The 12,576-nt window shown below is 39.2% G+C and overlaps 1 protein-coding gene across 5 annotated transcripts in view; it reads right to left on the reverse strand.

The window, feature by feature from the left end:
- AFF4 (ALF transcription elongation factor 4) overlaps nucleotides 1-12,576 on the reverse strand; it is a 96,864-nt gene that overhangs the window by 7,218 nt on the left and 77,070 nt on the right. For all 5 annotated transcript variants that reach the window (XM_028168097.2, XM_057538839.1, XM_057538833.1 and 2 more), the window contains 4 exons: nucleotides 11,761-11,832; nucleotides 3,692-3,785; nucleotides 2,779-2,822; nucleotides 1,331-1,551 (listed from right to left, as the gene is read on the reverse strand). In XM_028168097.2, coding sequence (XP_028023898.2) covers nucleotides 1,331-1,551; nucleotides 2,779-2,822; nucleotides 3,692-3,785; nucleotides 11,761-11,832 — 431 coding nt within the window. The remainder of the gene's footprint in view (nucleotides 1-1,330; nucleotides 1,552-2,778; nucleotides 2,823-3,691; nucleotides 3,786-11,760; nucleotides 11,833-12,576) is intronic.

Consider the following 12,576-nt stretch of genomic DNA (forward strand, 5'->3'; position numbering starts at 1 on the left):
GTCATGTTTTTGAAAACCCCTTATCACCTAAGGATGCATACCAAAGTATGTTCAGGTGAAACGTCGTTATCTGATACACGCTTTAAAATACACCAGGTAAAGAAAAGTAGGACGAGGGGCGGTGGGGGGCAGTCGGGGGGAAAGATAAAACAGGATTAGCAAAACATGTTGTTGAAGCTGAACTTGAGTAAAAGGTACATGGGGTTCATTATACTATTCTCTTTCCTTTAGTCAATGTTTGCAAACTGCCATACAATAGGTAGGTAGGCAGGCAGGCAGGCAGGCAAGTAAGTGTGTAAGCAAGGAGCTGGGGAGGGAAGAAAGGAAGTGAGGGGGGAAGGGATGGAGGGAGGGAGGGAAAGGAAAGGAAGAATGATGCTAGAAAACTGGCATCAGGGAGAAGAATGTAAAGTAGGGATGACTTAAGAAGAATTCCAGCCTTGTAACCTTTCCTGAGTAGCACTGACAATATTTAAAATTTTAGAAACAAATTAGGTTTTCAAAAACACAACTTTTTATTGCATGTTGGGGTTCCCCTTCTACATTTCTTCCACCATTATCCCTCTTTAGGGATAGGAGTTTTTATTTTCATCTGATTACCTGTTCATGCTATAAGTATTTAAATATACTCTGTGACAAAAGGACACTTGATTGATTGGCTACTTCAAGTGTTTCTCTACAAAGGAACTGCCTGAATAGATGCTACACACACATATTTACTAAAAGCATCTATTAAAATAAGATGGTGTTTATCTTGTACTTTTCCCAAGATCTTAATACTTTCTAATTCTCAGTGTTCTTAGTTTTGGAGATAACAAACAGGGTGCAAGGCCTCAAATGACCTAATATTAAAGAATGCTATAAGTCTATTCATTTTGTAGTCTCTTTTATCATATAAGTTTCTTCCAATATACCTAAAAATCCAATATGAACATGCTTTCTTATATATTAAACATCTCACATGTACAAGATGTCTGGATGTAATCCTATGCCCATAGACAAATTTACTGTTAACCATCCCAGAGTAGAATATACATTTTATTACTTTTACAGTATAAGCTGTAATTAAATTTGCCTGAACAAAGGCATATTTTGTCTTAGACCAAAAACTATTTTTTGTTTAGTTTGTGTCCCCACTATAGTGCAAGGTATTTTTTGACTGAATTCAGTATATTCACATGATTGATAAGCAATGGCAATCAGCAAACTGATTGTCATTAACTCTAGACTAGATAATAAACTAAATGTATACCAGAGACTTACTTAACTATATCATAAAAGCTCTTTTTAACAATTCCATCATTCAGAGTCTCTTCAGAGACCTCCCTACCTTTTTGCTCTTTGGAAAGCTGTTCAGCTTGGTCCCAAATTTCGGTGGCATAGAGGAAGTTGGATGTAACCTGAACATAGCTGGCTGCCATGTGGTGGATCCTCTGTGGAATGGTCACTGAAGAACCACTTGCTGAAGCACTACTGGCCCCAGAAGAATAATTTCCCGAATTGCCTGGTGACAGCTTTGGAGAAACAGGGGAAGGCATCCCAGCAGCTTTGCTACACACAGAGAAACAGGAAGTTTATTCATATGAATATGGTGAATGTGAGGAAATCGATGTACTACTGGCTCTTCCTACATGAAGACTTTTAAAATTTAAAGATTCTTTTAAACTAGAAGAGTTTCCAGAGAAGTACAATTTCTTTTAAATAAATACTTAGCTCACTGAAGACCACTGGGAATTATCATTTTACCTAGACTCTTTCCTTTAACAAACGGGAACAGAACAAAAGATGGGAAAGAAGTGAGGAAGTCATACACCTTAGTAGTAGCGGTTCCAAGACCTAGAACCTACATCATCTCACTCCCAGCTCAACACACTTTCTACCTATTTGGGCAAATAATTAGGTACTTTCCAACTGTTTCATAGAAAGCTGGGTGTATTAACAATTAACAAACAAAAAATGTGGTAGTAGATGGAAACATCTTATTTTCAACTCCATAATTTCTGGTACTTTCCTAGTTTAACCAACTTATTCAGAGCTGACAAAGAAGAACAGCTTTCTCAATCAACTGCAATCATCTCAAGCTTCCTGTCAATTAAGCATTTCCTAGAAAACACATGTTGAAATCTGGCAGGTTCATTTCAGCAGTACTAAAATTTCTGAAAAAGCCCAAGACCATAAAAAAAGGAAAATCAAACAGTAGTTGAGGGGAGAAAAGCTATTTGTTAAGAATATTTTTATCTGCACTTTTAGCACTTTAAATGTGCTTAAGAAAATACACAAAGGCAAAAGGCAGACTGTCGATTAGCATAAACACAATAATTGAACAAATAAACTTAGAAAAAAAAGATTTCATGGTGTTTTTCCTCCTTTTTGTGGGTGGGTGGGCTGGGAGTGATGTGGGAATGGAGGAGAAACCATAATCATGCCACTGTTATTAGATTTGTGTCAAAACATGAGTAAAGATAAGCTCAAGGTGATAAAAACCCAGCTAGCCATAGAAATCAAACTGTGAGAAGGGTTGAGGTGCTGTAAAAAACTTAGACTTCTGCAGGTGAAATGTCCCCTCTTTAATCTTTCTAAGATCATGTTCATGATATTTCCAACTTAAAAAAAAACACCAGAAAAAAATACTTTAAAAAATACATTATTAGACATGGCCTTAATTTTTTTTTAAAGTTGTCATCTTTCCATTTTTGGAAAGTGGCCAAACCCATTCCACTTTTACATAAAAATAAATAAACTTGTCATATTATATTTTATAGAATACAATTTACCCACCTTCCCAAGCCTGGTGATGGTGCTTGAGAATTATTATAAGAATTCTGTGGAGAAAAGAGAATGTACTTAATAAAAAACAAAAACAAAAACAAAAAACAAAAAAACACTACTTATGAAGTACTAAATATATTCAAAAGCATTGGGCTAGTACTGATCTTAAGAAAGTTTACAAACTTAAGAAACCAAAACGTGTGTGTGTGTGTAAATGTGCAACAGAAGGAAGTTATTTAGATGGGAGCTGGGGTGTTCTGGAAGACTGAAAAGGAGAGACAAAGAATGAGTAACATTCAGATGGATAAAGAACAGGGGAGAAGGCAAAGAGAGGTAAGTCATACTATGTACAAAGGCTGCAGAAAAGAGAATGTATATGACCCATATAGTTTATCTACCGCAAAGGTTTAGAAAAGGAACGAGAGAACGACACAGAGAGAGAGAGAGAGAGAGAGAGATCTTGAGGGCCTTGCAGGTCAGGGTAAGAATCTTTGACTTGACTTGACCCTGCAGGGAATGATAAGCTACGAAAGGTTTCCAAGTCATAATCAGGGCAGAATTTTAGGAAGATTTACGTAGTGCTATCATGAAAAAACATAAGAAGATATTTTGGGAAACTAAGAGAATAGTTTAAGGAAGGATGGTAGTGAAAACAAAAGACCATTTAAAAAGTATAAATTAGGTTTTGTGATAAAAATAGGCTACATCTACTGAAATATTATTAAGAGTTACTGAATATGGCTACATAGGTTCTACAATCAGATAGGGGTGCAGTTTAAACATCAAACTATTTGAAAGTTCCCAAATAGTAGCTTCTCCCCTGCTCTGGTAGGGAAAACACGAGGGCACTTCTGGGGTGGAGATAGGAGACTTTATAAATTTTGTCCCCTGGGAAACAGATACTCCTCTTTTGCACACTTACCTTCAGGTGCTCTGTTAATGTCTTTGAATACTTCAGAGCAGTTTCTTTCTTCAGTTTGAATAGCCTCAGGTACAGCAAAGACTGGCATCGCAGGCTAGCCAATGGAAAAGGGCAGCTTATTTACCACCAGGACAACAGACTCTGGCCACATCTGTATAGACAACCTTTGCGTCGTGCCAGACTACATGACTGGCTCATGGAAGCAGACCATGGCATAAGGACAACAACACTAACTCTTAGGCAAAACCAAAAGATGTGATCTTCTTATGGTACATATGGTACCCTAGGGAGAGGAAGGAAGGGGAAGAGACCTAGGACTAGCCTCCTATTTGTTGACATTCAAAAATCAAAACCTCACCCACAGGACACCAACATGTTATTATAACATATGGACTAAAAAAATCCCTGCGGGGGAATTGCCTGGCAGCCCAGTGGTTAGGACTCAGTGCTTTCACGGCCACGGTCTGGGTTCAATCCCTGGTCAGGAAACTAAGATCACGCAGGCCACATGGCGTGGCAAAAAAAAAAAAAAAAAAAAAAAGAAAAAAAAAATCTCTTCAGGGCAGAATCTCTACATCAAATTACAATATAAATAATGTAAAACAGTAAAACTAGGGACTCAACTATGAATATCACAATTCTTTCTTTTTTATACATCTTTATTGGAGTATAATTGCTTCATAATGATGTGTTAGCTTCTGTCGTACAACAAAGTGAATCAGCCATATGCATACATATATTCCCCATGTCCCCTTCCTCTTGAGCCTCCCTCCTACCCTCCCTATCCCACCCCTCTAGGTCGTCGCAAAGCATCGAGCTGATCTCCCTGTGCTATCCTGCTGCTTCCCACTAGCTAAATATTTTATTCGGTACTGTATATATGGCAATGCTACTCTCACTTTGCCTCAGCTTCCCCTCTCCCCCGCCCCATGTCCTCAAGTCCATTCTCTATGTCTGCCTCTTTATTCCTGCCCTGCCACTAGGCTCATCAGTACCATTTTTTTAGATTCCATATATATGCATTAGCATACAGTGTTTGTTTTTCTCTGACTTACTTCACTCTGTATGACAGACTCTAGGTCCATCCACCTCACTACAGATAACTCAATTTCATTTATTTTTATGGCGGAGTAATATTCCATTGTATATATGTGCCACATCTTTTTTATCCATTCACCTGTCGATGGACATTTAGGTTCCTTCCATGTCCTGGCTATTGTAAATAGTGCTGCAATAAACATTGGGATACATGTCTCTTTTTGAATTATGCTTTCCTCAGTGTACATGCCCAGTGGTCGGATTGCTGGGTCATATGGTAGTACTATTTTTAGTTTTTAAAGGAACCTCCATACTGTTCTCCATAGTGGCTGTATCAATTTACATTCCCACCACCAGTGCAGGAGGGTTCCCTCTTCACCACACCCTCTCCAGCATTTACTGCTTCTAGATTTTTTGACAATGGTCATTCTGACTGGTGAGAGGTGATACATCATTGTAGTTTTGATTTACATTTCTCTAATAATTAGTGATGTTGAGCATCTTTTTATGTGCCTCTTGGCCATCCATCTTCTTTGGTAAAATGTCTGTTTAGGTCTTCTGCCCATTTTTTAATTGGGTTGTTTGTTCTTTTAATATTGGGCTACATGAGCTGTTTGTACATTTTGGAGATTAATCCTTTGTCTGTTGTTTCATTTGCAAATATTTTCTCCCATTCTGAGGGTTGTCTTTTCGTCTTGTTTATGGTTTCCTTTGATGTGCAAAAGCTTTTAAGTTTAATTAGGTCCCATTTGTTTATTTTTGTTTTTATTTTCATTACTATAGGAGGTGGGTCAAAAAAGATCTGTGGTTTATGTCAAAGAGTGTTTTTCCTATAAGAGTTTTATAGTGTCTGGTCTTTCATTTAGGTCTTTAATCCATCTGGAGTTTATTTTTGTGTATGGTGTTAGGGAGTGCTCTAATTTCATCCTTTTACATGTAGCTGTCCAGTTTTCCCAGCACCACTTATTGAAGAGGCTGTCTTTTCTCCATTATACGTTCTTGCCTCCTTTGCTGTAAATTAGGTGACCATATGTGCGTGGGTTTATCTCTGGGCTTTCTATCCTGTACCATTGATCTATACTTCTGTTTTTGTGCCAGTTCCATACTGTCTTGATTACTGTAGCTTTATGGTATAGTTTGAAGTCGGGGAGCCTGATTCCTCCAACTCCGTTTTTCTTTCTCAAGACTGCTTTGGCTATTCAGGGTCTTTTGTGTTTCCATAGGAATTGTAAGATTTTTTGTTCTAATTCTGTGAAGAATGCCATTGGTAGTTTGATAGGGACTGCACTGAATCTGTAGATTGCTTTGGGTAGTATAATCATTTTCACAATATTGATTCTTCCAATCCAAGAACATGGTATATTCCTGCATCTGCTTATGTCATCTTTGATATCTTAACATCAGTGTTTTATAGTTTTCTGAGTACAAGTCTTTTGCCTCCTTAGCCAGGTTTATTCCTAGGTATTTTATTCTTTTTGTTGCAATGGTAAATGGGAGTGTTTCCTTAATTTCTCTGATTTTTCATTGTTGGTGTATAGGAATGCCAGAGATTTCTGTGCATTAATTTTGTATCCTGCAACCTTACCAAATTCACTGAATAGTTCTAGTAGTTTTCTGGTGGCATCTTTAGGATTTTCTATGTATAGTATCTGCAAACAGTGACAGTTTTACTTCGTTTCCAATTTGTATTCTTTTTATTTCTTTTTCTGCTGATTGCCGTGGCTAGAACTTCCAAAACTATATTGAATAAGAGTGGCGAGAGTGGACATCCTTGTCTTCTTCCTGATCTTAGTGGAAACGCTTTCAGTTTTTCACCATTGAGTATGATGTTTGCTATGGGTTTGTCATATATGGCCTTTATTATGTTGAGGTAGGTTCCCTCTATGCCCACTTTCAGGAGAGTTTTTATCATAAACGGGCGTTGAATTTTGTCAAAAGCTTTTTCTGCATCTATTGAGATGATCATATGGTTTTTATTCTTCAGTTTGTTAATATGGTGTATCACATTGATTGATTTGCGTATATTGAAGAATCCTTGCATTCCTGGGATACATCCCACTTGATCATGGTGTATGATCCTTTTAATATGTTGTTGGATTCTGTTTGCTAGTATTTTGTTCAGGGTTTTTGTATCTATGTTCATCAGTGATATTGGTCTATAATTTTCTTTTCTTGTGATATCTTTTTCTGGTTTTGGTATCAGGGTGATGGTGGCTTCATAGAACGAATTTGGGAGTGTTCCTCCCTCTGCAATTTTTTGGAAGAGTTTGAGAAGGATCGACGTTAGCTCTTCTCTAAATGTTTGATACAACTCGCCTGTGAAGCCATCTGGTCCTGGACTTTTGTTTGTTGGAAGATTTTTAATTACAGTTTCAATTTCATTACTTGTGATAGGTCTGTTTATATTTTCTAATTCTTCCTAGTTCAGTCTTGGAAAATAGTACCTTTCCAAGAATTTGTCCATTTCTTCGTGGTTGTCCATTTTTATTGGCATATAGTTGTTTGTAGTAGTCTCTTATAATCCTTTGTATTTCTGCAGTGTCAGTTGTGACTTCTTTCTCATTTCTAATTTTATTGATTTGCATCCTCTCCCTTTTTTTCTTGATGAGTCTGGCTAAGGGTTTATCAATTTTGTTTATCTTCTCAAAGAACCAACTTTTAAGTTTTGTTTGTTTATTTATTTATGGGCTGCATTGGGTCTTTGTTGCTGTGTGCAGGCTTTCTTTAGTTGTGGCGAGCGGGGGCTACTCTTCATTGTGGTATGTGGGCTTCTCATCGTGGTGGCTTCTCCTGTTGCGGAGCATGGGCTCTAGGTGCGTGGGCTCTGTAGTTGTAGCTCGCAGGCTCTAGAGCATAGGCTCAGTAGTTGTGGCGCACAGGGCTTAGTTGCTCCGCAGCACATGGGATCTTCCTGGACCAGGGATCGAACCCATGTCTCCTGCATTGGCAGGCGGATTCTTAACCACCGTGCCACCAGGGAAGTCCCTAACTTTTAGTTTTACTGATCTTTGCTACTGTTTTCTTCATTTCTATTTCACCTATTTCTGCTCTGATCTTTATGATTTCTTTCCTTCTACTGACTTTGGGTTTTCTTTGTTCTTCTTTCTCCAGTTGCTTTAGGTATAGAGTTAGATTGTTTATTTGAGATTCTTGTTACTTGAGGTGAGACTGAATTGCTATAAACTTCCCTCTTAGAACTGCTTTTGCTGAGTCCCATAGGTTTTGGGTTGTCACGTTTTCATTGTTATTTGTTTCCATGTATTTTTTAATTTCTTATTTGATTTCTTCAGTGATCTCTTGGTTATTGAGTAGCACACTGTTTACCCTCCATGTATTTGTGTTTTTTACAGTTTTTTTCCTGTAACTGACTTCCAATCTCATAGCATTGTGGTCAGAAAAATGCTTGATATGATTGCAATTTTCTTAAATTTTCCCAGGCTTGATTTGTGACCCAAGATGTGATCTATCCTGGAGAATGTTCCATATCCACTTGAGAAGAAAGTGTATTCTGCCACTTTAGGGTGGAATGTTCTATAAATATCAATTAAACCTATCTGGTCTATTGTGTCATTTAAAGCTTGTGTTTCCTTATTTATTTTCTGTTTCCTTATTTATTTTCTGTTTGGATGAGCTGTCCATTGATGTAAGTGGAGTATTAAAGTCCCCTACAATTATTGTGTTACTGTTGATTTCCCCTTTCATGGTTGTTAGCATTTGCCTTATGTATTGAGGTGCTCCTATGTTGGGTACATAAACATTTATAATTGTTGTATCTTCTTCTTGGATTGATCCCTTGATCATCATGTAGTGTCCTTCCTTATCTCTTGTAACAGTCTTTATTTTAAAGTCTATTTTATCTGATATGAGTATTGCTACTCCAGCTTTCTTTTGATTTCCATTTGCATGGAATATCTTTTTCCATCCCTTCACTTTGTCTGTATGTGTCCCTAGGTTTGAAGTGGGTCTCTTGTAGACAGCATACATATGGGTCTTGTTTTTGTATCCATTCAGCCAGTCTGTGTCTTTTGGTTGGGGCATTTAATCCATTTACATTCAAGGTTATTATTGATATGTATGTTCCTATTACCATTTTCTTAATTGTTTTGGGTTTGTTTTTGTGGGTCTTTTTCTTCTCTGTGTTTCCCACTTAGAGAAGTTCCTTTACCATTTGTTGTAAAGCTGGTTTGGTGGTGCTGAATTCTCTTAGCTTTTGCTTGTCTGAAAAGCTTTTGATTTCTCCGTTGAATCTGAATGAGACCCTTGGTAGGTAGAGTAATCTTGGTTGTAAGTTATTCTCTTTCATCACTGAAGTATATCCTGCCACTCCCTTCTGGCCTGCAGAGTTTCTGCTGAAAAATCAGCTGATAACCTTATGGGGATTCCTTTGTATGTTATTTTTTGCTTTTCCATTGCTGTTTTTAGTATTTTTTCTTTGAATTTAATTTTTCTTAGTTTGATTAATATGTGTCTTGGTGTGTTTCTCCTAGGGTCTACCCTGTATGGGACTCTCTGTGCTCCCTGAACTTGGGTTACTATTTCCTTTCCCATGTTAGGGAAATTTTCCACTATAATCTCTTCAAATATTTTCTCAGACTCTTTCTTTTTCTCTTCTGCTTCTGGGATCCCTATAATTCAAATGTTGGTGCGTTTAGTGTTGTCCCAGATGTCTCTGAGATTGTCTTCAATTCTTTTCATTCTTTTTTCTTTATTCTGCTCCTTGGCAGTTACTTTCACCATTCTGTCTTCCAGCTCACTTATTTGTTCTTCTGCCTCAACTATTCTGTTATTGATTCTGTATTTTTCATTTCAGTTATTGTGGTGTTCATCTCTGTTTGTTTGTTCTTTAGGTCTTCTAGATCTTTGTTGAACATTTCTTGTATTTTCTCAATCCATGCCTCCATTCTATTTCTGAGATTCTGGATCATCTTTACCATCATTACTCTGAATTCTTTTTCAGGTAGATTGCCTATTTCCTCTTCATTTATTTGGTCTTGTAGGTTTTTACCTTGCTCCTTCATCTGTGACATATTTTTTTTGCTGTCTCTCTCTTTTTTTTTTTTCTTTTGATGGTTGGGATTGTTTTCCTGTCTACTGGTTGTTTGGCCTGAGGCTTCCAGCACTGGAGTTTGTAGGCTGTTGGGTAGATCTGGGTCTTGGTGCTGAGATGAGGACCTTTGGGAGACCTCACTCTGATGAATATTCCCTGGGGTCTGAGGTTCTCTGTTAGTCCAGAGGTTTGGACTCGGAGCTCCCACAGTAGGAGCTTTGGCCCAATCCCCAGCTCGTGAACCAAGATCCTGCAAGCCGTGCAGGGTGGCAAAAAAAGAAAAAGAAAAAGAAAAAGAAAAAAATAGCAGAGCAATAACAAAGAGTGAAAAATAAAATTAGACTAGGAAACTAACAGATATGTTAGAAAGAATATAAAAATAAAAATATAGATGAAACAACAATTTGAAAGTAAAACAGAACCACAATAGTGAAAAAGAGAAGGGGGAAAAAAAAAAGGAGAAAAGGCCTTGGCTGTGTGGGTGGGGCTTAGGCAGGGGTGGGGTTTTTAGGCTGTGGGCAGGGCCTATGTTTAGGACCCACAGGGCTGGAAAAGGCCCTGGGGGGCGGGGGTCAGGCCTAGGCTCAACAAAACAGAAGGGGCCTAGGCGTGCCTCTCGTTTGCCCCGAGTGGGCGGGGCAAATGCCCTCCTCACCTCTCCTGCTCCTCAGGTCCTGGAAGGTCCCTCCCACTTGCCTCTCCTGTTCTCCCCCACCCTCCCTCCTACGCCCCCCAGGACCAACACAGCCCGGAGCGGGCCTCTGAGGGCATAGGACCTGGCCTGAGAGCTGGGCAGGCTTCCTGGGCCAACTGGGCAGGGGAAACGCTAGGTGCACTCCCCCTTGATCCGAGCCCCCAAGGGTCCCTCCGGGCGTGGGAACCCCTCCCCCATCCCAGCCACCCCTCAGCGGCACAGTCCTGTCCTGCCTCCACTTCTGCTCTCCCCTCAGTCCCCCCACATCCTACCCGGTCGCTTGGGGGTTCTTCCCGTCTCCTTGGGCGTCAAGGTCTCCCGCCAGCGTCCGGCAGGCGCCCTAGTTGTGGGGAGACGCTAACTCCGCGTCTTCCCATGCCGCCATCTTGACTCCTGGCTCTGAATATTACAATTCTGATGTAACATATATAAAACCAAAGCGGCTTACAAAGGCCCTGCATGATCATCACTGCCTACCTCTCCAGTTACTTTCACTTACTTCTCCCTGTCTTTTAGTTCCTTGACAGAAAGTTTCCAGTTTCTTTCTACTATCCAGCTGTGTACATGTTTCCTCTACCTAAGGATTAAGTATCCCTACATTTTACCCTTATAGTTACATAAACTTTTCCTTCAAAGTACTTAATTCATATACTTGTGTGGTTATTTGATTAATTTCCGTTTTTTCACACTAGACACTAGACTCCATGACAAATAGGACCATGTCAGTTTTTCCCAAGACTGCACTCCCAGTTGTTAAACATGTGCCAGGTAAAGTATATACCCACAACAAATAAACTATCTCTCTGGGAACAAGCAAACAAACCATATTCTTTATCCTGAGCAAGCTAGATGTTTGCTCCCTAAGGTAAGGTATATGTATATGTAAATGGAGAGAGAGGCTACCAAAAGAAGAGCCTGGATTTTTTATAGTGTCCACCTTTACTTCAATACACAACAGAAGTCTGAGAGTAATAAAAATAAACTATAGTTAAATATTAAAAAAACCCCAAAAAACCAGAGCCTGAAAAAGTGACCACTTAAGACAACAGGAAGTTCTAATATCAGTCCCCCTCTACCAAGGCTTTTGCCAAGAGGGCAATGGATCAGAGACTCACAACAACTTAAATATTTCTGTAGGAATTCTGAGTTACTTTCTACTTTACCCATCAAGAACAGATTTATGACTGAGTTATGGAAGGAAGATTCAAGGATAACTTTCAGAAGAACATAGCACAATTCATTATGAAACTGCTTTGTCATCTAGCAGAGGCTAAAACACACAACACTTACCAAAGTACTGTGAGTCTTTTATCTGCAGCTGTAGCATCTGGTGCCAAGTAATTCTTTAGCTTCATGGTGTATCTGTGAGATAATATAAGAAACAAATGACACAAAATATAATACTTCATCTGTCTTATGACCTCTTTAGTCCTCTAAACATTAGAATCAAACCTAAATAAAGGCAAAAATACCCACTAAAGCAGAGGTCCCCAACCCCCGGGCCACGGACTGGTACTGATCTGTGGCCTGTTAGGAACTGGGCAGCACAGCAGGAGGTGAGCAGTGGGCGAGCGAGCGAAGCTTCATCTGTATTTACAGCTGCTCCCCATAATTCGCATTACCACCTGAGCTCCTCCTCCTGTCAGATCAGCAGCGGCATTAGATTCTCATAGGAGCATGAACCCTACTGTGAACTACGCATATGCGGGATCTAGGTTGTGTGCTCCTTATGAGAATCTAATGCCTAACGAACTGAGGTAGAGCTGAGGCAGTGATGCTAGCGCTGGGGAGTGGCTGGAAATACAGATTATCATTAGCAGAGAGGTTTGACTGCACAGAGACCATAATAAATCAATTGCTTGCATACTCATATCAAAACCCTATCAGTGAGTGGCAAGTGACAATTAAGCTGTATCTTACAGAGTAGACTGGACATAAGCAACACACTTTGGGTGTCACTGTCTCCCATCACTCCCAGATGGGACCATCTAGTTGTAGGAAAACAAGCTCAGGGCTCCCACTGATTCTGCATTATGATGAGTTCCATAATTATTTCATTATATATTACAATGTAATAATAATAGAAATAAAGTACACAATAAATGT

Source organism: Balaenoptera acutorostrata, chromosome 2 (assembly GCF_949987535.1).
Source record: "Balaenoptera acutorostrata chromosome 2, mBalAcu1.1, whole genome shotgun sequence".
Taxonomy (NCBI): domain Eukaryota; kingdom Metazoa; phylum Chordata; class Mammalia; order Artiodactyla; family Balaenopteridae; genus Balaenoptera; species Balaenoptera acutorostrata.